The sequence below is a fragment of the Giraffa tippelskirchi genome, chromosome 9 (genome assembly GCF_054371585.1).
Source record: "Giraffa tippelskirchi isolate mGirTip1 chromosome 9, T2T-mGirTip1v1.2.pri, whole genome shotgun sequence".
In the NCBI taxonomy this organism is placed as follows: Eukaryota; Metazoa; Chordata; class Mammalia; order Artiodactyla; family Giraffidae; genus Giraffa; species Giraffa tippelskirchi.
In genome coordinates, this window is record NC_137283.1 from 151319248 (window position 1) to 151345296 (window position 26049).

Sequence of the window (26049 nt, forward strand, 5' to 3'; positions counted from 1 at the left end):
ACTTTGCTAGCGTGTAAGATGAGTGCAATTATGCAGTAGTTTGAACATTCTTTGGCATTGCCTTTCTTTGAGATTGGAATGAAAACTGCCCTTTTCCAGTCCTGTGGCCACTGCTGAGTTTTCCAAATTTGCTGGCATATTAAGTGCAACACTTTCACAGCATCATCTTTTAGGATTTGAAATAGCTCAACTGGAATTCCATCACCTCCACTAGCTTTGTTCATAGTGATGCTTCCTAAGGCCCACTTGACTTCACATTCCAGGATGTCTGGCTCTAGGTGAGTGATCACACCATCGTGATTATCTGGGTTGTGAAGATGTTTTTTGAATAGCTCTTCCGTGTCTTCTTGCCACCTCTTCTTAATATTTTCTGCTTCTGTTAGGTCCATACCATTTCTGCCCTTTGTTGAGCCCATCTTTGCATGAAATTTTCCCTTGGTGTATCTAATTTTCTTGAAGAGATCGCTAGTCTTTCCCATTCTATTGTTTTTCTCTATTTCTGTGCATTGATCACTTAGGAAGGCTTTCTTACCTCTCCTTGCTATCTTTGCAACTCTGCATTCAGATTGATATAATCTTTCCTTTTCTCTTTTGCCTTTTGCTTCTCTTCTTTTCTCAGCCATTTGTAAGTCCTCCTCAGACAACCATTTTGTCGTTTTGAATTTCTTTTGGGGGGGGATGGTCTTGATCACTGCCTCCTGTACATTGTCCTGAACCTCCATCCATAATTCTTCAGGTACCTGATCAAATCTAATTCCTTGAATCTATTTGTCACTTCCACTGTATAATCATAATTGGTTTGATTTAGGTCATACGAGTTGCAGAAAAACACCTATTTCTGCTTTATTGACTATGCCAAAGCCTTTGACTGTGTGGATCACAACCAACTGTGGAAAATTCTTCAAGAGATGGGAATACCAGACCACCTGACCTATCTCTTGAGAAACCTGTATTCAGGTCAGGAAGCAACAGTTAGAACTCGACATGGAACAACAGACTGGTTCCAAATATGAAAAGGAATACGTCAAGGCTGTATATTGTCACCCTGCTTATTTAACTTCTATGCAGAGTACATCATGAGAAACGCTGGGCTGGAAGAAACACAAGCTGGAATCAAGATTGCTGGGAGAAATATCAATAACCTCAGATATGCAGATGACACCACCCTTATGGCAGAAAGTGAAGAGGAACTAAAAAGCCTCTTGATGAAAGTGAAAGAGGAGAGTGAAAAAGTTGGCTTAAAGCTCAACGTTCAGAAAACTAAGATCATAGCATCTGGTCCCATCACTTCATGGGAAATAGATGGAGAAACAGTGGAAACAGTGTCAGCCTTTATTTTGGGGGGGCTCCAAAATCACTGCAGATGGTGATTGCAGCCATGAAATTAAAAGACGCTTACTCCTTGAAAGGAAAGTTATGACCAACCTAGATAGCATATTAAAAAGCAGACATTACTTGGCCAACAAAGGTTCGTCTAGTTAAGGCTATGGTTTTTCCAGTAGTCATGTATGGATGTGAGAGTTCGACTGTGAAGAAAGCTGAGCACCAAATAATTGATGCTTTTGAACTGTGGTGTTGGAGAAGACTCTTGAGAGTCCCTTGGACTGCAAGAAGATCCAACCAGTCCATCCTAAAGGAGATCAGTCCTGGGTGTTCATTGGAAGGACTGATGTTGAAGATGAAACTCCAATCCTTTGGCTACCTGATGCGACGAGTTGACTCATTGGAAAAGACCCTGATGCTGGGAGGGATTGAGGGCAGGAGGAGAAGAGGATGACAGAGGATGAGATGGTTGGATGGCATCAGCTACTCGATGAACATGAGTTTATGTAAACTCCGGGAGTTGGTGATGGACAGGGAAGCCTAGGGTGCTGCGATTCATGGGGTCGCAAAGAGTCGGACATGACTGAGCGACTGAACTGAACTGAACTGAACTGAATGGTCTAGTGGTTTTTCCTACTTTCTTCAATTGAAGTCTGAATTTGGCAATAAGGAGTTCATAATCTGAGCCACAGTCAGCTCCCAGTCTTGTTTTTGCTGACTGTATAGAGCTTCTCCACCTTGCGCTGCAAAGAATATAATCAGTCTGATTTCAGTATTGACCATCTGGTGATGTGCATATGTAGAGCCTTCTCTTGTGTTGTTGGAAGAGGGTGTTTGCTATGAGCAGTGCATTCTCTTGGCAAAACTCTGTTAGCCTCTGTTAGCCTTTGCTTCCTTTTGTACTCTTAGGCCAAATTTGCCTGTTACTCCAGGTATCTCTTGACTTCCTACTGAAAAGGCAAAAAGATATGACACTGAAAAATGAACTCCACAGGTTGGTAGGTGCCCAATATGCTACTGGAGAAGAGTGGAGAAATAACTCCAGAAAGAATGAAGAGACAGAGCCAAAGCCAAAAGAACAGTATTGCATAGGCACCTGGAATGTTAGGTCCATGAATCAAGGTATATTGGAAATGGTCAAACAGGAGATGGCAAGAGTAAACATTGACCTTTTAGGAAAAATGGACTGGAATGGGTGAATTTAACTCAGATGACCATTATATCTACATCTGTGAGCAAGAATCCCTTAGAAGAAATGGAGTAGCCCTCATAGTCAACAAAAGAGTCCAAAATGCAGTTCTTGGGTATCGTTTCACAAACGACAGAATGATCTCCATTCATTTCCAAGGCATAGCATTCAATATCACAGTAATACAAGTCTATGACCCAACCAGTAATGCTCAAGGAGCTGAAGTTGAATGGTTCTATTCAAGACCTTATATAGAAGACCTACAAGGCCTTCTAGAACTAACACCCAAAAAAGATGTCCTTTTCATTATAGGGGACTGGAATGCAAAAGACATTGGACATCAGGCAATAAAGGACATTGTTCTCTGAGAAACAGGAAACAAAGTGAGCCCTACAATTGCCCTGCTCGACCATACGGCCTAGGGAAAGTCTCTAGACTGCCACGTATGGAGAGGGATCCCTGTAGGGAACAGTGCATAGCTGTCACACAGGGCCAGAAGGTCTTCCTTCAGTAGTAAGGGAAAAATTAATCCTAGACTAAACAGAGTTCTGGTCCCACCCAACAAAGTTTTTAAAAGAAAAAAAAAAAGCTCCAAAATCAAGTTGTTTCCAAGTAACTAAACTATATCCCAGGACAAAGTATAAAAATATTTATAAATACAAAAAAAAATAGTACACAGAAAGATGTCTGACATCCAATTCAAAATTAGCAGGCATATAAACAAGTGGGAAAATACAACCTATCGTGAAACAAATCAACCACAATTAACACATAAATGACATAGATGATAGAATTAGGAGACAGGGACATTAAAACAGTTATGACAGTTTTTTTCTTAATGTTTAAGAAACTAGAGGGAAGAAAATGAAGAAAAAAAGATGAGTTAACTTGAAGTCATAACAATAGAAACTATCTAAAATGAACCAGGAAATGGCTGGAAAAAAAAAACGAATGAAAAGAACAGTCATTGAGCTAGAATCCATAGGAGACAGAGGAGAGGATTGCAAGTATTTTAAGACATAATGGGCATATCTTTTTCTAATTTTATAGAAACTGTAAGCCCACAGATTCATGAAACTTCAGGAGATCCCAGGTACAAGAAATGTAAATAAAGTTACGGCAAGGCACATCTTAATCAAATTGCTTAAAACCAATGATAAAGAGAAAATCTTAAAGGATAAAAGATATTGTATACAGAGGAACAAAGATAAATTGACAGCTGATTCCTTATCAGAAACAATGCAAACTGGAAGACAGTGAGGCAACATCTTTACTGAAAGAGAATTTTAAACTTAGAGTTCTCTACCAATTTAAAAATGTTTCAAAAGCTAAGATGGAATAAAGAATTTTTTACACAATTAAAAGCTGAAAGAATTTATCTTAGCCAACCTGAAGTATAAGAAATTATAAAAGAAATCCTTCTGCAGAATGAAAATTATACCAGACAGAAACCTGGATCTACTCAAAGGAATGAAGAGCACCATGGAATAGTACCTACAGAGGTAAACTTTTGAAGACTCTTTGAAAGATAAATGACTATGGAGCAAAAATAATAGAAATGCAGTGACAGGTTTATACCATACATGGAAACAAAATATATTACAGCAACAGCTCAAAGTTCAAAAGGAAAGAAATGGCCTTATACTTTTTTTTTTTTTTTAGATTCTTACACTTTATGTGAAGGAGTATAACATCACTTGAAGGCAGACTAAAAAGTTAAATGTGTATCATAAAAACTGTGGAAACCACTAAAATAACACCAGGACTTATAGTTAATAAAGCAACAATTAAATCATTAAAAATACTCTATCCAAAGAAAGATGAAAAAGAGAAGAAAAAGAACAAAGAATAGATAGGACAGAGAGGAAAAGAACAGCAATAGCAAAAGATAGTAGATTTTAACCCAGCCATATCAGTAATCACATTAAATGTAAATGGTCTAAATATCCAAATTGAAAGACAGAAACTGTCAGATTGGCTAAAAATTCAAGATCCAGCTATTTGCTGCCATCAAGAAATCCACTTTAAAGACATTAGTAGGTTAATGGAAACAGACTGGGAAAATGCTAATACCAATCAAAAGAAAGCTGGATTGGTGTCCAAACAGAGCTAGAGCAAATAATACAGAGATAAAGAGGGTTATTTCATATTTGTAAAGGGACAATTTCATCAACAAGAGATAACAATCCTACATGTTTATACATCTAATAACCTTCAATGTAGATGAAGGAAAACTACAAGGAAAAATAGACAAAGCCACAAATCTAGTGAGGGATTTTAAAACACCTCTCAGAACAAATAGAAATGTAATAAGGATAACGGAGGACTTGAACAGCACTTTAATCCAACTTGACCTACCTAACTGGATTAAACACACTACTTAACAACATTAAAATACATATCCATTTCAAATGCAAACAGAATATTTGCCAAATAGACCATATCCTGGGCCACAAATTAATTCTCAGTAAATCTTAAAAGATACAGATCATACAAAAATATCTTCCTTAACCACAGTGGAATTAAATTAGAGATCAGCAATGAAAGACATAGGGAAAAACCCCAAATATTTGGAAATTAAATAAGCCACAAAGGAGGAGAAAAACCTTTGCAGGTCATCTATCTCATGAGGACCTGTATATGGGTAATAAATACATGAAAATATGCTTATCATCATTAGTCATTCAGTTCAGTCGCTCAGTCGTGTCCGACTCTCTGCGACCCCATGAATTGCAGCACGCCAGGCCTCTCTGTCCATCACCAACTCCCGGAGTCCACGCAAACCCATGTTCATCGAGTCAGTGATGCCATCCAACCATCTCATCCTCTGTCGTCCCCTTCTCCTCCCGCCCCCAATCCTACCCAGCATTAGGGTCTTTTCCAAGGACTCAACCCTTCGCATGAGGTGGCCAAAGTATTGGAGTTTCAGCTTCAACATCAGACCTTCCAATGAACACCCAGGATTGATCTCTTTTAGGATGGATTGATCGGATCTCCTTGCAGTCCAAGGGACTCTCAAGAGTCTTCTCCAACACCACAGTTCAAAAGCATCAATTCTGCGGCGCTCAGCTTTCTTCACCGTCCAACTCTCACATCCATACATGACCACTGGAAAAACCATAGCCTTGACTAGACGGACTTTTGTTGGCAAAGTAATGTCTCTGCTTTTAAATATGCTATCTAGGTTGGCCATAACCTTCCTTCCAAGGAGTAAGCGTCTTTTAATTTCATGGCTGCAATCACCATCAGCAGTGATTTTGGAGCCCCAAAAAATAACGTCTGACACTGTTTCCACTGTTTCCCCATCTATTTCCCATGGAGTGATGGGACAAGATGCCGTGATCTTAGTTTTCTGAACGTTGAGCTTGGAGTGATGGGACCAGATGCCATGATCTTAGTTTTCTGAACGTTGATCTTAGTTTTCCGAACGTTGACATCACCAGATGGTCAACACCGAAATCAGATTGATTATATTCTTTGCAGCCAAAGATGGAGAAGCTCTATACAGTCAGCAAAAACAAGACCGGGAGCAGACTGTGGCTCAGATCATGAACTGCTTATTGCCAAATTCAGACTTAAATTGAAGAAAGTAGGGAAAATCACTAGACCATTCAGGTATGACCTAGATCAAATCCCGTATGAGTATACAGTGGAAATGACAAATAGATTTAAGGGACTAGACCTGATAGACAGAGTGCCTGATGAACTATGGACAGGGGTTCGTGACATTGTACAGGAGACAGGGATCAAGAAAATCCCCATGGAAAAGAAATGCAAAAAAGCAAAATGGCTGTCTGAGGAGGCCTTACAGATAGCTGGGAAGAGAAGAGAAGCGAAAAGCAAAGGAGAAAAGGAAAGATATTCCCATCTCAATGCAGAGTTCCAAAGAATAGCAAGGAGAGATAAGAAAGCCTTCCTCAGCAATCAGTGCAAAGAAGTAGAGGAAAACAACAGATTGGGAAAGACTAGAGATCTCTTCAAGAAAATTAGAGATACCAAAGGAACAGTTCATGCAAAGATAGGCTCGATAAAGGACAGAAATGGTATGGACCTAACAGAGGCAGAAGATATTAAGAAGAGGTGGCAAGAATACACAGAAGAACTGTACAAAAAAGATCTTCACGACCCAGATAATCACAATGGTGTGATCACTCACCTAGAGCCAGACATCCTGGAATGTGAAGTCAAGTGGGCCTTAGAAAGCATCACTACAAACAAAGCTAGTGAAGGTGATGGAATTCCAGTGGAGCTATTTCAAATCCTCAAAGCTGATGCTGTGAAAGTGCTGCACTCAATATGCCAGCAAATTTGGAAAACTCAGCAGTGGCCACAGGACTGGAAAAGGTCAGTTTTCGTTCCAATCCCAAAGAAAGGCAATGCCAAAGAATGCTCAAACTACCGCACAATTGCACTCATCTCACATGCTAGTAAAGTAATGCTCAAAATTCTCCAAGCCAGGCTTCAGCAATACGTGCACCGTGAACTTCCAGATGTTCAAGCTGGTTTTAGAAAAGGCAGAGGAACCAGAGATCAAATTGCCAATATCCGCTGGATCATCGAAAAAGCAAGAGAGTTCCAGAAAAACATCTATTTCTGCTTTATTGACTATGCCAAATCCTTTGACTGTATGGATCACAATAAACTGTGGAAAATTCTGAAAGAGATCGGAATACCAGACCATCTGACCTGTCCCTTGAGAAACCTGTATGCAGGTCAGGAAGCAACAGTTAGAACTGGACATGGAACAACAGACTGGTTCCAAATAGGAAAAGGAGTATGTCAAGGCTGTATATTGTCACCCTGCTTATTTAACTTATATGCAGAGTACATCATGAGAAACACTGGGCTGGAAGAAACACAAGCTGGAGTCAAGATTGCCGGGAGAAATATCAATAACCTCAGATATGCGGATGACACCACCCTTATGGCAGAGAGTGAAGAAGAACTAAAGAGCCTCTTGATGAAGGTGAAGGAGGAGAGTGAAAAAGTTGGCTTAAAGCTCAATGTTCAGAAAACTAAGATCATGGCATCTGGTCCCATCACTCTTATTAGTCATTAGGGAAATGCAGATTAAGACCATAATGGGATACAATTACATAGCTCTTAGAATACCTGAAATTAAAAAGACTGACCATGCCAAGTGTTAGTTAGGCTGTGAAAACAATTGGAACTCTCATACAGAGCTGGTAGAAATGTATAATAGTCCAACACCTTTATAAAACAATTTGGTCCTGTCTTTAAAGGCTAAATATCCACCAACTATATGATCAAGTTATTCCATTCCTTACTCAAGAGAAATGAAATATATATCCATATAAAGACCTGTACATGAATGTTCACAGCAGTTTGTGTACATACTGTCGCTTCAGTCATGTCTGACTCTTTGAAACTTCATAAACCGTAGCCTACCAGACTCCTCTGTCCATGGGATTCTGCAGGCAAGAATACTGGAATGGGTTGCCATCCCCTCCTCCAGGGGATCTTCCTGACTCAGGGATTGAACCCAGGTCTCTTTAAGTCTCCTGCTATGGCAGGCAAATTCTTTACCACTAGCACCACCTGGAAAGTCCTTGTTTTGTGTACTCTTATAGTGAATTTTACACTTTAACATGTGCAGTTTGTTGTGTACCACACTGCTAAATAATGCAATCTGTTTTTTAAAATAAAGTTGCTTAAACTACAAAAACATGAGGAAAAAATTTTAAAACAGAAAGATAAATGCATTAATTTTAATTTTCTATGCTACATAACAACTTACCACAAATTTAGCCCTTTTAAAACAACAGATGTTTGTTATCTCACAACTAGCCATGAGTCCAAACCTAGCTTAGCTAAGTTGCCTGCTTGAGGCTAGAGTAAGGGCTGTGGTCTTGTGTGAGGTTAGAGATTCTCTTCCAAGCTTGCAGGGTGGTTGGCAGATTTCAGTTCCTTGCAATTATAGGACTGAGGGCTCAGCCTTTTGCTGGCTGTCACTTGGAGGCAACACTTCAGTCTCAGTGGCTACCTGTGGTTTTTACCATCTGGCTTTTTATGCCCCCTCATACCATGGGCTTCCCTAGCGACTCAGTAATAAAGAATCAGCCTACAATGCAAGAGACCCGGGTTCAATCCCTGGATCGGGAAGATCCCCTGGAGAAGGAAATGGCAACCCACTCCAATATTCTTGCAGAGAGAATCCCGTGGACACAGGAGCCTGACGGGCTACAGTCCATGGGGTCTCACTTGGACATAACTTACCAACTAAATAACAACATGATAGTTTATCAAAAGCCAGCATAGGGGATAGTTGAGTCTAATATAGAGGAACCCTATCACCTTTCCCATGTGCCCCTGGTTAGAAGTAAGTTACAAGTCTCACCTGCCCTCAGGGAGAGGTAGCTACTGGGAGTCACCCAGTGTTGTGAGTAGTGTATATCCACAGTTATTGTTTAGTTGCTAAGTCATGTCTGACTCTTTGCGACCCCACGGACTGTAGCCCGCCAGACTCCTCTGTCCATGGGATTCTCCAGGCAAGAATACTGGAGTGGGTTGCCATTTCCTTCTCCAGGGGAATCTTCCCAACCCAGGGATTGAACCCACATCTCACATCTCCTGCATTGACAGGCGGGTTCTTTACCACTAATGCCACCTGGGAAACCCATATCCACAATATGGCATAGCAAATGGAGATGGAGGCAATAGAAAGGAGTCCCCAGGATCATGGCAAAGGGAGATCCCACCATCAGCTGTTTAGTAGGTCTACAGGACGAAGGGCTCCAGCAGGATGGCTGTAAGGAAAACTAACCTCATGCATCGGCAACGTGACGAGATGACCAGGGCTGTCAGAGTGTGTTAGTGCATTAATGATAGGTCTATAGAAAGCTAACCTAATAAAGATACAAGACAGTGATTAACTCTAGGAGAAACAGGGGTTGTACAAGAATGAGAATGTAATCCGAATATGTATGATGGCCCTCCTATGAGTAATATTTACATTGTCCTCATAAATCCTGATCTGACTGATAGTAACAGTAGCTCTATATTTGAGAGATGGAAAGTGGAGGTGGGGAGAGAACAGGTAGCAGGATATAAAAGAGCATTCAACTGGTATCTGGTCTGAACCACCAAAAGGAAGAAAAAAAAAAGGTAGCAGAACAATGTAGGCCTCTAGAATTTAAAATGGTTAAATCAGGTAGTCCCTTGGACAGCAAGGAGCTCAAACCAGTCAATCCTAAAGGAAATCAACCCTGAATATTCATTGGAAGGACTGTTGCTGAAGCTGAATCCTTTGGCCGCCTGATTCGAAAAGACGATTCATTAGAAAAAACCTTGATGCTGGGAAAGATTGAAGGCAAAAGGAGAAGAGGGCAGCAGAGGATGAGATGGTTGAATGGCACTACCAACTCAATGGACATGAGTTTGAGCAAACTCCAGGAGATGATGAAGGACAGGGAAGGCTGGCATGCTGCAGTCCATGAGGTCAGACACGACTTAGTGACTGAACAGCAACAGAAACAAAATTAGATGGTGGGGTAGTCATGAATTGTTTCCTAACTCAGTTTCCTGGTCAAGCCTCAGCCAGCCAAATGTCCAGTTGGTAAACAGTAGATAAGACAACTCCTTTGCTTGTCCCAAGCCAGCTGTAAAGGGGACTTTAAAATAATAGATACAGTTTGCCCCCATCTTACTATGTTCTCCTGCTGCGGCAGCTTATTATCTCTGGGGAGGAGCTTTGCCAGGGTCAAGGGGAAGGGAGTTGAAAAGAAAAGGGGAATTACATGGGCAGCTATGTCTTCGATACCAAGCTCCTTGAAGAAAAGACCAGCTCAGCTAAGTAAAGGCAGGTTTCGTGATCCCCTACGCCTTCCCCCTCCTTCTCTTTCCTTCTTCTATATCTTCTCCCTTCTTACAAGAGTTACAGAATAATGATTTAATTGCCAGTAGGACCTTGGGATAAAATAGATGTCCAGAACAGCTCAGTTCGTTTTCAGAAGCTGAGGTTCTCAGAAACCAGAATTTGATTACTTAAGAGTGAGTTTCCAAACAATGAAATGTTATTAAATTGATTCATTTTGCCAAAGCTGGCGGAGGTTCTCCTGGCCTGCCACCTGCCCATCCGAGGGCTGGTGAATGAATATACTGCAAAATTTCAAGCAGAGAGGAGCAGTGTGGGAAGAATTGAATTCGTGCTGCTGCTGTTCACATCATCATCTTTGGTTTGCACAGAGAGAGGAATCCTCTTTTTATTCTCCTGAAGACTGAATTCATTTTAAAATCATAACTGATTTTAGTTTTTCATCACACTTCTAAATATTTCCCTTAATATTTGTTATCAGTCAACGGCCCTTGTTTGCTTGATAGTTTCTTGTTGTTGTGTAGTCAACTGAGTCATGTCCGACTCTTTGTGACCCCACGGACTGTAGCCCGCCAGGCTCCTCTGTCCTCAGCTCTCTCCCAGAGCTTGCTCAAGTTCGTGCCCATTGAGTTGGTGATGCTATCTGACCATCTCATCCTCGGCCACCCTCTTCTTTTGCCTTCATTCTTTCCCAGCACCAGGGTCTTTTCCAATGAGTCGGCTCTTTGCATCAGGGGCCAAAGTATTGGAGATTCAGCTTCAGCAACAGTCCTTCCAATGAATATTCAGGGTTGGTTTCCTTTAGGATGGACTGGTTTGATCTCCTTGCAGTCCAAGGTACTGTTCAGAGTCTTCTCACTTAGGTCTTGGTTAATGGGTGTAGTGCCAGAGTTAATTGTCATTAGTAGGATTGACAGAAAGGGGCCTATTTTAAAATTGCTTATAGAGCCAGAAAAATTAGGAGGAAATCTAATGAACCCTTTTTTCTTACATGAGAAACGTATAATTAGCATATAAAGAGCCAGTCCGTGAAGATGACATTCTTTCTTGCCCTGGGTGTCACACAGTACGGCTGTGTGGCCCAGAGCTGCCCATGCACAGCTGGAAGCCTGGGGATAAAGCCACCACCCAGAGGACAATAGAGAGAAGCCTACAGGCTGCATTGTGCCACCTCTGGTCTTCCAGGCACGGGGACAGGAAGGACAGTGTCTTACTGAGCAAGCCAGAATGGAGCTTTCCTGGCAACCACAGTTGAAAACTGATTAAGAGTTCCATCCTTGAAATCAAAATGAAAAAAAAGGAAAATAAATTCTTTAGTGTATGTGTGTGGGGACAGTGGGGGGAGGCATCTCAAGTGCAGAGTGGTCTTGGAACTTAAAAAGATGTAGTATTTGAGTTCTCTAGCTTATGCATGAAAGCTGCCCAATTTCTTCATTTCCTTTGTTGACGTTCGGTCCGTCAGACCCTTCTGCTTCATATTTATTTTCCTTTTCTTCTAAAGCACTCTCCCTAATCCCTCATTTTCCAAAAGGCAGGGCCCATTGACTTTACATTATGCAGTTGATCTTTGAACAACAGGGGTTGAACAGGGCGGATCCACTTCTACACAGATTCTTTTTTTCAGTTAAATATGACAGTACTACACAATCCAAGATCTGCATTGGTTGAATCTGAGGATAGGGAGGAACTGTGGATACAGAGGGCCAACTACAAATGATCTGTGGATTTTCAACCTTGCAGGACATCAGTGCCTCTAACGCCCATATGATTCAAGGGTCAAATGTAGAATGTGCTGGCAACCACTCTCCTTGAGTCTCCTCTCTCCAGCTACATTCCTTTGTTTAGAAATTACCCTAGTTACCTCTTCTAAGTTTTCATCTTCCTGAGAATCAAATTTCAGAATTGTACATGTAGAATTATCCAAGTTCTGTTTTTAACTATATACATACATGCAACATAATCACATGGCTTATATAAGAATAGAAAATGACCTGGGAGTTTGCACAAGAAATTGTTTACATGGGTCACCTCAGGGAAGCAGTATTAGGGGAGCAAGACTTGGCTTTTTACTTTTATTATTTTTTACTTCTTGATTGAAAGTACTTTCTTTTTGAAAGTATTTTGCTGAAAGTAAGGTTTTTTAAACTAATGGAAAAAGTTAGTTTGGAACAGGCTTCTTCCCCCTAAGAATTATAGTTTCCTTTACAAAAGAAGAGAGAAATAACTGTGCTTGCTCAGTCTTTTATTCAAGGCCATTGAAATCATCTGAGTTGGAATCATCCAAGCTCTGTAATACTGGCCCAATACCTGAGCACAATAGTCATCTTTACAGCCATTGAACTTGACTGCTATCTTTGAAAGTCAGACATTAAGAATCTATTATGTTCATTCTTTTTATATAAAAAGCAAAGAATGAAAAGTTTTTTGGTTTTTTTACCAAGAAATAGAAAGTTACTTGACCCAAATGATCCACTTTTAATGGTCTCTTCCTCTGGAAGCAGAGACCAGGTCCTGGTCACCTTGGTGTCCCCAGGGGGAGTGATCAGCAAAGGACTGTGGGTTGAATGAAGCCTCACTGTCCTTTTGCATAGGAACAGGCATTCACTGGCCACCAAGAGAGGTAAATGCGCTCTGGAAAGACATGTGCCACGCACCCAGAACATCCCTGGCAGTCACGGGCTGTACAGGAGGTTGTTAAAAAACCCAGAAAGAAATCCCAGAGCATCCATCGCCACCAAGTCAAGCAGGTGGAATTCCTCTTCATTACCATGACTTGTAATACCTCTCTTCTTTCCTTGAACTCAATATTTATACTGGCTATTTTTCCTTGTGTATCATCTTAGAGTAGCTTGTCTAATTACCCAGATGACCATGAGATATAAACAGTTCTGTCCCTTACATCCAAAGACATTGGGGTGGGTGGAGCAAAGAAAAAGCCTAGTCCTCAAGAAGTTTTCTTTCTGCTTGTTATGTAACTCTCTAATCATCCTCCATTTTACTCATCTGTTTTAAAATATATTTTTTACAGGCCTAATATTGTCAGGCACTGTATTTACAATTCAGAAGATACTTTTGCTCAGTAGTTTAAATTTTTGACTTATTGTTTCATCAAGAAGAATCTTTTTACTTAGATTGTATCATCATGTAATTAATCATTGCAGTCATTTTGGTTGTTTTTAAATTTTTGAAATGAGATGATATGTGTGTTCAGTCATCAATTTGGTGGAGGAAAGAAATAGAAGGGATTCCATTTCGGGTCATGAACTGAAGGAACAAAATAGGTGTGAGTTAGAATGCTTATTTCTTTTTTCGAATTAAAATAAACGGGTTGGCTTATCCAGTAGAAAAAAGTAGTAGATTTAAGGAGAAGACAGAAAAGAAATTATTTCACAAACGCAACAAAATTAACTATGATAACATTTTGGCTAAGTGGTTGGTAAATATGATTCTACATTTTATGAAACAGATTTTTGGGTAATTTTTCTACTCATTCTAAGAATGTTCTATGTTTACTTCTGAATGAGAGGTTTTAAGTATGTGAATATTTTCTCTTTACTGGTTTTAATGAACATTCATAAAGGCTATTCCTACAACTCATCATTTCTCTCAAATAAGCTTAACTCGAAATCAAAGATTTGGAAGATTCATTGTGGCTACAATTAGGAGCGTGAAGGGCGAAAACGCATGTTTTTCAGCCTTTGTAAAAGAATCCATTAATGCAGCATGACAAGTAAGTACAATTTAGTGGCCCCTGGTTATTTTAAGCAGGAGGCCTTCTTAGAGGGCACACAAATAAAGTCAACATAGATCACCACTGACCCCAGGCATGGGGCCAGAGGTCAACTCCCAAGGGCTGTCCACATTCTTTCCTGTCATTCTGTGCTGACTCTTGTCTCAGGGCTCCAATCCTTTGGTAACAGACTTGGCTCAGCAGGACTTTTTTTTTAGTAGTCTTTTTTTTTCTTTTCATTATTTCTGTCTGTGCTCGGTCTTGGTTGCTGTGTACGGGCTTTCTCTACTTGCGGCATGCAGGGGCTACTTTTCATTGCATGATCCGGCTTCTCATTACAGTGGCTCTAGGGGTTGCAATGCACGGGCTTCGTTGTTCCACAGCAGGTGGGATCTTCCCGGATCGGGGGTTGAACCCGTGTCCCCTGCGCTGGCAGGCAGATTCTTCGCCACTGTACCATCAGAGAAGTCCTCAGCAGGACTTTTATTTTAAAAATATACGGACTGGAGGTGGTTTTGGCCCCAGGGCTGGGAGTCCCCCGGCTCTGCAAGCTCAGAAGGCTTCCTTGTCTATTGTTCATCCTGAATAAACTGGATTCTTGATTCTTGGAAGTGACTATTGCATCATTGGAAAGAAACATGGGAGTCTTCTGAGAACTCGTTTTTTCTCCCGTTTGAGTAAAATAAGTTGAAAATAGAGAAAAGACATTTTATACTTCCTGGCATGTAATATCTTGGCTACTTTGAAAAGCTCCCAGTTTTGTGACAGAATCAGGATGACCTAGAGACACACGCACTGATTCAGCGCAGCCGGTGGTTCAGCTCCAGGAAGCACACAAATCACACTGTCTTTGTCAGTCTTGGTCTGGCACCAGCTAAACGTGAATGGCCGAGAGTTGAATTTTCACGTCTGTAAAAATAGCATGTGAACAAACAGGCAGTGCAATTGTGTTGTCCACGATAGAAGATTCCTTTGTCGCTTTGGCCCCAGATGCACTGCCTTCGGGGTTCTTCCTGGGTTTTCTCACCTCCCGTGGATTTAGATCTGATCTGCCTCATACTGAATTCTGCCCCAGAGTGAATAGCGTTGCAGCCTTAGAAGCAGCAGCTGTCAAGTCTGGATCGGGATCCTCACCCGGATCCCTTCGACCTAGAGAATGAATTAAATTAGAGGTGGAGCAGATTCACTCTGGCTGACTGTGATCACTCATTTTTTCTTTTTTTTAATGTTTTCAAATTTCTATTTTATAAAATTGGAGTATAACCAAGTAACAGTGTTCCAGTAGTTTCAAGTGAACAGCAAAGGGACTCAGCCATACATACACATATACCCATGTGTGCGTTGCGTGTTCAGTCACTCAGTCATGTCTGACTCTGCAACCCCATGGACTGTAGCCAACCAGGTTCTTCTGTCCATGGGATTCTTCAGACAAGAATACTGGAGTAGGTTGCCGTTTCTTTCTCCAAGGGATCTTCCCGAGCCAGGGATTGAACCTGCTCTCCTATTGAACCTGAGTCTCCTATGACTCCTGCATTGGCAAGTGGATTCTTTACCACTGAGCCACCTGGGAAACCCACATATGTATCCGTTTTCCCCCCAAACTCACCTCTCATCCAGGCTGCCACATAACATTGAGTGGAGTTCCATGTGCTATACAGTAGGTCCTTGTTGGTTATCCATTTTAATATAGCAGTGTGTATATGTCAATCCCAAACTATAAAACATTGATTCCTTTTTCCAAATCCATACCCCCACACAGATCATAAAGGCATCTTTAAATGTTCATGTCTGAATGTGATTAGGTAGGAAAACTGCTGTAGAGTAACTGGTATGACTTTGTAGCCCAGGCAACTGAAAAAAATATGAACCTTTCTCACCAGCGTCCTTTGTGTTTGATGTCTCAGTGCTAAAACATTAAGCGTGGGTTTCTTTCTGGGTTCTCCTAGGAGAAGTCACTGTAGTAACCAGAGAAAAATGTTACCCCTTTGCTAGGAACAGAAACCTCAGGAGGATAAGTAGCCATCCGGATACCAGAAGCTTTAAAGTACGGGAAGTCCCCACCTACAAGCAGGTTGTGTGCCAGAAATTGTTTGTAGTTCATTGCTTGAAACCCAGAGCACATTTTCCTGGAGACAGGCTATCAGTGGTGCCTCAGAAGCCTCTTTAGCCCATAATATACTGTAGTGCCGTCAGCAGGACAGGAGCCGGCCACTATATCGTGGTGTTTTACATGTGGCCGTGTAGACCCCTGTCATTCAGACTCACACAGTCCCGGTGGTTATGAGACCACAGGCGCACAGGTTTCCTCCCTGACCTGCAGCTCAGGCCAGGAAGAAGTCACAGCACTTTATCAAGGCTGAAAGGGCTTTCCTCACCGCTCCTCCTCAGCCCCTTCCCTCAAACTCCCTTCCCAGGGCTAGAGGGAACGGTGGGAGAGGCATCCTAGGCCGCACTGCCTAAGCCAGGGCTACTCCGATGGTCACATGCGCACGAATCTCCCGGAGATGAGCCGAAATTGCAGGTTCTGATTCAGCTGGCCGAGAGTGGGCCCTGAGAGACTGAATTTCCCACAAGCTCCTGGGTGATGGCGATGCTACTGGCCCACAGTCCCCCCCAGTTTGAGTAGCAAGAGTCTGTCAGCATCATAGGAGGGAAGAGTGGGTGGTGGATTGGGAATCCGGCCACTACAGAAAGGACCTTAAGAGTGAGAGAGCTGAGATCTGAGACAGAGGCTTTATCTGGGTTCCTTTTGTGTTGAGAACTTTTGGCCAGGTGGGGAAGAAGTGGGTAATGCTAAAGTTGATAGGGAGCACTCTCCGGGACCCTCACTCTCTGGCTCCTAGACGCGTGTTTAGTGTGTGAGCATCACCAGAGGGAACCGGGCAGCTTCCCCTGCTCACCAAGGGTCTCTGGTGCAGGTGGACAAAGAGTGCACTTTGCAAAACCGATCTGGACACAGTGCAGCAAAGCGGTGAGGAGCAGGGGCCTGGTTTTAATTCTGTCTCCACCAATGATGTGTCCTCCTTTGTGCCTAAGTATCCTGTCTTCAGGCTTCCCAGGTGGCACTAGTGGTAAAACATCTGCCTGCCACTGCGGGAGACATAAGAGACGTGGGCTCGATCCCTGGATCAGGAAGATCCCCTGGAGGAGGAAATGGAAACCCACTCCAGTATTCTTGCCTGGAGAATCCCATGGACACAGCAGCTTAGCAGGTTATGGTCCATGGGGTCACAAAGAGTCAGATGTGACTGAAACAACTTAGCATGCACACATCCTCTGTCTTCATCAGTAAAGTGAGATTAAAATTAGTGCCTACCTCTAAGGGTAATGGGGAACTTAAGTTATCCACATAAAGGGCCTATATGGTGGTGGTGGTGGTGGTGGTGGTTAAATGAGTAATTTGAGATTTGAGGCTTGGAATTCAGTTTCTCATTTGACTGTTTATTACTTTGTGGTGGTGGGTTAGTCGCTAAGTTGTTTCCGACTCTTGCGACCCCATGGACTAGCCCACCAGACTCCTCTGTCCATGGGATTTTCCAGGCAGGAATACTGGAGTGGGTTGCCATTTCCTTCTCCAGGGTATCTTCCTGACCCAGGGATCGAACCTGGGCCTCCTGCATGGCAGGCAGATTCTTTACCAACTGAGCTACCAGGGAAGCCCCTATTACCTTTGCAGCCTTGGACAAATGACTTCACACCTCTGACCTTCCATTATGTTCCTTGTAACATGAAAATTATAAAGTACCTACTTCATAGGGTTTGGGGAATGATGAAAAAAAGTAAAGCACAGGGGATTCCCCTTCGGTCCAGTGGTTAGGACTCCACACGTGTACTGCACCAGGCACAGATTCTCTCCCTGGTTGGGCAGCTAAGTGCAGCCAAAAAGAAAAAAAAAAAATGTAGTTAGAAAAAAGTAAAGTGCTTGTACAATGCCTGGCACATAGTAAGTTCTCAATAAACAACAGTTCTTGCTGGTAAAGTAGACCAACTACCTGGAGAACAGGAGTTTTCAAACCGTGCTCCAAGAGTTAGCGATTTTACCAAAATGTGTCTTGGGGGTGGTCAGGAGGCTGTCATTGGTCCCATCCACACCCACTGTCCCCTTCAACCAGAGGGGCTCATCTTTGTTGGGCTTCAGCATCAAGATTTGGCTTAGAAAAAAAGGTTCACAAGTCACTATTTGGGAGCTATGGTGTCTTGTGGGACCATGGGGGGATTTCATTTCCTTGAACAAAGACTGAAATAGCAGATAGTGGATATGAAAAGATATGTGTATATATAACCCAAAGTTACATGGGGCTGAACTGAATTATAGAGTTAATTTATGTCGTTGGATGGACATTGTCCAGAGTGATCACACTGCAGCATGGTTAATGATGTCATCTCTCGTCCTCTCCCCTAGATGAGCACCATGCCAGGACTGCCGACGCGCCCCTGCTTCTACGACATAGATCTTGATACAGAAACGGAGCAGGTTAAAGGCTTGTTCTGAATGAACAAGAATTTCACAGGACCTGACTTAGGTAGGCTGTTGGGCTTTTTACTTTTCCTTTCTTTCTTTGCTTTCTTTTTTCCCTAGTTGCAGATATCTTTTTGTTCTATATTTCTTATATTTCTTATGCAAATGGTCTGATGTGTAATTTCCTCCCTTGGATACTGTGAACCCCTACCTAGTTACAGTCATGACCGGGGTCACTCCTGGGTATGGATATGTTTTTAGATGGGCAGCTCCTTGGTTTGCCTGGATTTGATTCCAATGAAAGTCGATCATGCCATCTCTGAGTATAGATTTGTTTAAGACATCTCTTGACCTAACAAAGGAGTCCTGTAAACTCATTACTCTTTCTCTAGAATTAGAACTAATATCTGCTGTCATCAACTCCACCAACTCTACACCTTCTACCACACATCTCTTAGTCCAGAGTTAGAACCATGTGATCAAGGACTCCCGGTATGTTCCTTTCCTGGGGTTGCCATAACAGTGTCACAACTGGGCGACTCAAACAACAGATGTTTATGCTCCCACAGCTCTGGAGGTAAGAAGTCCAAAGTCAAGGTGTCATCCAAAGGCCATGCATTCAGATTCTGGCCTCTTCCTAGCTGGCCTCTTCCTAGCTTCTGGTGGTGGCCATCCATCCTTGTCATCCCTCTGTCTCCTCCCTGTCTCTTCCTAAAAAGACACCAGGCACATTGAATGGCAACCCACCTTACTGGCCTCATCTTAACTTGATTTTATCTGCTAAGACCCTATTTCCAGTTAAAGTCACTGTCGTAGGTACTAGGTCAGGGCTTCAACGTACCTTTGGAGGATACAGTGTAACTCATAGCACTGTCACACAGCAGGTGGTTGGGCTCTTATAACGCTGGAAAGATGGGACAGATCTTCTAGCTCCAAGGGTCCTGTGAGTCACAGGAAAGGACAGGGCAGCAGGAATGAGAGCCCTTGATGACTCAGCGTCCACACAGTGTCGAGGGTTAGGCTTGCCTTGCAGCTGGCTTAGGCAGCACACAGCAGGGGAGGTGTGGGGGGCTTTGGTCTCATTCACATCTGCCCCCCTGTCCTGCAACCACACCTGCTAACTTCTGCCCTGGCTTCCCATCACGAAGAACACCCTCCTAATGCTCCTCCCTGGAGAACTCTCCATCGGAAGTTAAGAGACCTGGAGCTGCTCTTTCCCATCCGTATATCAAACACATCCTCAGTGTATTCTCAAGATGCTTTCCTTCCCCCCAAACACCCCATTCCTTCTCCCACTCCCTCCAGTTCCTGGTCCTTAGCCCAGTACCCCTCCCTCTTGCCAGCATATTCTGGGCCTTCCAGATGAACTTGCTTGACCTGAAGAGCCTTCTTTCCGGTTGTGCCTGAGTTATGCCCTAAGCCAGTCACACAGGACTCTCTCAACTTTTGTTTGTTTCACCTGTTGTTGTGTTTGTTGTGTAGTCTCTTAGTCGTGTCCGACTGTTTTGAGATCCCATAGACTGTCACCCGCCAGGCTCCTCTGTCCATGGGACTCTCCAGGCAAGAATACAGGAGTGGGTAGCCATTCCCTTCACCAGGGGATCTTCCTAACCCAGGGATTGAACCTGTGTCTCCTGCTTGGCAGGCAGATTCTTTTCCACTGAGCCACGTGAGAAGCCCCTTTCTTTCACTGTCTGTAGTCAACACGGGGAATTTGTTTGTTTTTGTTTTTTGCTAAGTCTCCGTTACTGTTACACTGAAGACTCGGGCTATGATGAGCAAGGTAAAAGACAATACGAAGTGTGGGATTTGGGTTGTGTGTGTGGTGTTCGGGGTTGTCCATGTGTGTTTTTTGCTGAGGAGTGAGAGCTGTATTTAGTTTTAACCACAACCACACTTCATATCCTTGTCATTGCTGATGAAGAAAACTGCAGAAAATGAACTAAGGGAGGCTAATTTAACAGAGAAGCCCATAAACTTGAGCTTTGAGAACAGAGTTATTTTCGTCTTTTGATACGACAGTGTGTGTGTATGTGTATGAAGGTCTGGGGTTTCCCAGCCAGGCCTTGGGGAAATCACAGTATCATTCCTCTTAAACTTTGCATTGACCCTGTCCAGACTAATCTCTCTTGTCATGTCAACCCATCATACTGCATTTCTGCCACTTAATTGTTTTTCTCCAGAACAGGAATGTGCGATTCTTTTCTCTCTCTGGGACAGTTCTTTTCCAGTCTCTTGGTCCATTTCATTTGCTCGCCAAATGGATCATGTAAACCTAATTATTCCTTAGTTATTGCAGTTAAGATTCAGGTAATGCCAGACAGCACATGCTCAGCTTCACCCGTACCTACACCTAAACCCTGATGTCCTTGTTCCCTTGACAAGTGTCCCTCTGGACTTTAAGTAAGGACTGAGCAGAGTTTCAGGGTCAGGACACTGGCCAGTGGGGATTCCCTCCAATGGGCCAGGCATTGTGGTAGGCACCCCTTGCAGGCAGGTGTTGTCCCAAAAAGGTAGATCGTTCCTGTGGTCACTGAGGGCGATAGCCGAGGGATGACCCTGATTCACCAGACGGCAGAGGAATCATATTGCCTTTCCACTCTCAGCCCTACCTCTTCCTCCACAGCTATATCAGGAATTGCTTCGCCATCCGCGGTCACGTGTCACGCTGGCCCCAACACCATGCAATGGGTAGTAGTGTCAGGTCAGAGCTGCGGAAACTCTGGCCCAGAGACGTCAACCACTTGTGCAGGTTGCACAGCTAATAAGTACAAAAGCCAAGATTCAACCCAGATCCTCTTACTCTTGGTCTCACCCCATCATTTCTACCCCAAACCAAACCATTTTCACCGGGTAAATGAATTTTGGCCCATTCTGGAAGATGATAACCAGTTCTTTGAACAAACTCGTAATTTGGGGATAACCAGGTGAATTATTTTTAATAATAAAAGGTAATTATTTGAGTAGTAAAAGCTATGACTTTGCCCAAATTCTTTTCAGTCAAAGTATACTAGAGCTACCTCTTAAGTTAACTCTCTCTTTGAATGGCTTTTCCCACTCACTTATCCAAGACGTCTTTCTTCGGTGTGAATTGCCAAACCCTGTTGTAGGCTTGGTGGGCAGTAGTTCAAAACCCATCACTTGACCCTGCCTGAATAATGGCAGATGATCCAGTAAGAGAAAACCACTGTACAAAGCAAACATTCCCTCTCAGGGTCTCCTTAGAATAATGAACCCACAGACTAACAGTCAGAGGTCTTTGGCTATTAAAAATGCATAAAATAAAAATGTTAAAGCTTGAATGATAACTCAGATTTGGGCATATTTTGGGAGAGCAAATGTTTGGTGGGTTGCTTTGCTCACAGGGTGTTCAGACTCCAGATCTTTCTGTGGACTCAGCTGCAGAGCATCGCTCTTCTTACTCTTTGCAAAATGTGTTGCAGACATGACATGTCCTATACGGAAGAAGCTTCTCCTTTCTTCCCTTCCACTTCCTCTCCTCCCCTGTTCATCTCACCTTCTAGGAAATGGTGTGAGACTTCCTATAAGCGAGAGGTGTCAAGAAACCACCACAATTTGAGTTCTTGCTTCTTCTTTCCAAACTTTCCCTGTCATGCTTTTGCCATTGTCAGAATAAGGGCATAATTCATTCTTTTGGATGTTACCAAATGGAACTAATTAAAATAAGTTGTTTGTCCCAGTGAAACTGATCCTGTGACATTACTGGTCAGTCTTTTGTTAGAAGATGACTGAATTTGGGGGTTTGACTCCCCTCTCCTTTGGACTTCTTGTTTTGAATCTTTATCATATTTCTGAGTCTTGGCAGGATTCAAATGAATTCAAGAAAGCCCGGCAGATTTCCTGAAGGATTCAGACACTCCCTTACCTCATTCTGATGTGCAAAGTTATGATTAATATGGAATCAAATTGACTCTGGTCCCAATATCATTGTTTTTCTTGAATTGCAAATGCAGAAAGGAGTATAATATTAATACCAGTTCATTTTCTTCCCCAAACTGTCTTTGGAGCAGAAAGTTTCAGTGATATTTAATAATCATTAATTAATCTTGAGTGGCTGCTGCCTGCAAAGCCTTCTGTGGACAGAGTCTCTTATCCCCAGACTGTAAACCATAGAGTTTCAGGGTTTCTTGGGGTTGCTCCTGAGCTCTCTAGTTTTAATCCTGAAACTGTCTTTTCAAGCAACCTCAAAAATTGTTCCTCATTTTTGTGTTTCAAGAAGAAGGTCTTCAGTTCCTCACATGAAGCCATCCTTGGAGTAGTGTGAACCCCTGTTTTCCACTCCTAGGCAGGAGCCAAAATAGGCTGGAAGCCTAAGCTACTTAAATAAAAGATTGTGATAATTAAATCTAAGGTGACATCTGTAACATCTCTGAAAGATGGTGATAATTAACTCTCCCCTATCTAACTGAAAGGGAATGTTTTGAAGCTTGACAGCTGTGAGATTCTTAATTAATTCGCTATTAAAGAAACTTTTCCTGGGGAGCAGGGGGTCAAACAATCTTTTTTTTTTTAATACGGCACGGAAAATAGTGTTTCTGAAAACTCTGGAAACATGATTTTTCTAACTTTAAATCTATATGTGGCTAATATATAAGAAATTCCTGGTCAATGAAAAAAGAAAAGTTTCAGTTATGACATTAGTTATAATTGACTACTTGACTTTAAAAAGCTCGAACTTGTAAAGTAGAGGAAAAGTTTTAACTAAATGCTATGAACCTGAAATTCTCTCCATTTCACTGAAGCCATTTTTTTAATCAGACATTCAGACTGGTTAATAAGCACCCAGTGACTGTTATACCTTAACTAATAAGAGATGCAGAGTTAATTCTCAATTCAAAAGCAAATCTCAAACAGATCATGATGCAAAAGATTCTAAATTAGTCACCTTTCAGCTTTTAAAAATTATCAAAATATGTCAGCATCAACTTTACAAATACTATTGAGGCTGACTTTTCATTTTTACTTTAAAGTCACATTGGTAGCATATTTAACTTTAATCTCTATTATTCAACAACGGGAACCAGTAAAAGATCGTTTTCAGCAAAGAAATGCCAAGAGCCAAGTATTATTACCAGTAATTGATATAAGGGTGTGTGCTATGTGTGCTTAGCTCTTGGTCATGTCTGACTCTTTGCAACCCCATGGACTGTGGCCCGCCAGGCTCCTCTGTCCATGGGGATTCTCCAGGCAAGAATACTGGAGTGGATTGCCATTCCCTCCTCCAGGGGATCTTCCCAAACCCAGGGATCAAACCCAGGTCTCCCACATTGCAGGCGGAATTTTCTTAGTTAAATAAAGAAGAAAGAACAACTCCTTTCCTCTATGAGATGTGTGTGTGTGTGTGCGTGTGTGTGTGCGCACGCGTCGTTTATCCCCAAGACTGCTATAACAAATACTTGGTGATTTAAAATGCCAGAAACATATCCTTTTGTGGTTCTAGAGGCTAGAAGTCTGAAATCAGTATTCAGTTCAGTTCAGTTCAGTCACTCAGTCGTATCCAACTCTTTGCAACCCCATGAACTGCAGCACACGAGGCCTCCCTGTCCATCACCAACTCCTGGAGTTTACCCAAACTCATGTCCATTGAGTCCTTGATGCCATCCAACCATCTCATCCTCTGTTGTCCCCTTCTCCTCCTGCCTTCAATCTTTCCCAACATCAGGGTCTTTTCAAATGAGTCAGCTCTTCGCATCAGGAGGCCAAAGTGTTGGAGTTTCAGCTTCAACATCAGTCCTTCCAATGAACACCCAGGACTGATTTCCTTTAGGGTGGACTGGTTGGATCTCCTTGCAGTCCAGGGGACTCTCAAGAGTCTTTTCCAACACCACAGTTCAAAAGCATCAATTCTTCAGCGCTCAGCCTTCTTTATAGTCCAACTCTCACATCCATACATGACTACTGGAAAAACTATAGCCTTGACTAGATGGACCTTTGTTGACAAAGTAATATCTCTGCTTTTTAATATGCTGTCTAGGTTGGTCATAACTTTCCTTCCAAGGAGTAAGCATCTTTTAACTTCATGGCTGCAGTCACCATCAGCAGTGATTTTGGAGCCCCCAAAAATAAAGTCAGCCACTGTTTCCACTGTTCCCCCATCTATTTGCTATGAAGTGATGGGACTGGATGCCATGATCTTAGTTTTCTGAATGTTGAGCTTTAAGCCAACTTTTTCACTCTCTTCTTTCACTTTCATCAAGAGGCTCTTTAGTTCTTCTTCACTTTCTGCCATAAGGGTGGTGTCATCTGCATATCTGAGGTTATTGATATTTCTCCCGGCAATCTTTATTCCAGCTTGTGCTTCCTCCAGCCCAGCGTTTCTCATGATGTCCTCTGCATAGAAGTTAAATAAGTATTAGTAGGTTGAAATCTGGAGCTTCCCAGGTGACACAAGTCAGAACCCACCTGCCAGTGCAAGAGATGTAAGAGACGATGAGTCCATCTCTCGGTCAGGAAGATCCCCTGGAGAAAGAACTGCAACCCACTCCAGAGTACTTGCCTAGGAAATTCCATGGACAGAGGAGTCTGGCGGGCTACAGTCCATAGGGTTGCACAGACTCGGACACAGCTCAAGCGACTTAACATGCACTCACAGGCTGAAATCAAGGTGCCAACAAGGCCACAGTCCATCCAGCAGAGGCGCTAGGAAAGAATCCCTTTCTTGCCTCCTGCATATTCCTGCAGCCTCCCGCAGCCTGTGTCTTGTGCCCACGTCACTCCAAGTTCTATCTTCCCAAAGATTTCTTATTAAATAAACTTCTAGAATTGTTTTTTCCCCCACTGAATAAACACCAAACAACTGATCCATTTGCACCTTCACTCTTGCATTTCTGGTTATTTTTTAAATGCATAGTCAGACTTTCTATACCTTTACCCACCCTTTGAGTTTTCTGAAAATATGGAACCACAGATTCTAAGCCCCTTTAAATACAAAGTCATTGGTATGGAGGTCACATGGTTAATCCGAGGGTCTTCCACCAATCCCACCCTTACCCTGCAGCACCCCCGCCAGCACAGCATCCCTCTTCCCTCCCCAGGAGTCACTGTGCCTCCCATCTGGGGTCACCAGGCCCATCGATGTGAGGCTAGCATGGCACTGAGCGGAGAGGCAAGGTCTGCACCAGGGAAACTTCCCTTCCTAACATCAAAAATATTTTCTTTTGGATAATGTTTATTATGCTTGCGTTCCTCCTGTTTTCTGTTTACTTCCCTGCCTTGAATCAGGCGTTAGGGGAGTATTTGGAATTCCTTGTCCCCTGCCTTCATCACAGTCTTCTGTTCTGAAGCTAATCAAGCATCCTTTCTGGTTCCAGACCCTGCACTCAGCCGTGGGAGGCCGGCTCGCTGTTTTCCAGCCGAGTTTGAACTCTTGGCCCAATAGATAAATTCCTCCATGTATAAATTCAGATCAAAGGCCAAATGCTTGTATTTACATTTCTCCTGGTGAACACTTTTTTTTTTTTTAACTTAGGTGTTTTGTTTGTTCTTTTTAAAAT

At 42.6% G+C, this 26049-nt stretch overlaps 1 protein-coding gene, 1 long non-coding RNA gene and 1 other non-coding gene across 34 annotated transcripts in view; 1 reads left to right on the top strand and 2 right to left on the bottom strand.

Moving 5' to 3' along the window:
- MTHFD1L (methylenetetrahydrofolate dehydrogenase (NADP+ dependent) 1 like) overlaps positions 1-26049 on the top strand; it is a 253716-nt gene that overhangs the window by 158427 nt on the left and 69240 nt on the right. For 28 of the 32 annotated variants that reach the window (XR_014065472.1, XR_014065473.1, XR_014065482.1 and 25 more), the window contains one exon: positions 18479-18599. The exons of 1 other annotated variant lie outside the window; for it this stretch is intronic. Coding sequence is in view for 16 of the 31 variants with exons in the window: in XM_081530228.1 (XP_081386354.1) it covers positions 18479-18568 (90 nt within the window). In the remaining 15 variants the exon portion in view is untranslated. Of the gene's footprint in view, positions 1-18478; positions 18600-24847; positions 25373-26049 lie in introns of those variants that run through there. 3 more of the 32 variants (XM_081530230.1, XM_081530235.1, XM_081530233.1) reach the window with 1 other exon arrangement.
- On the bottom strand, positions 11356-17974 carry LOC145521563 (uncharacterized). Its single transcript, XR_014065495.1, has 2 exons — positions 17627-17974; positions 11356-15513 (listed from the first exon to the last, which is right to left on the bottom strand). It is a non-coding gene; the product is annotated as an uncharacterized LOC145521563 (long non-coding RNA).
- On the bottom strand, positions 17660-17732 carry TRNAG-GCC (transfer RNA glycine (anticodon GCC)). Its single transcript has one exon. It is a non-coding gene; the product is annotated as a tRNA-Gly (tRNA).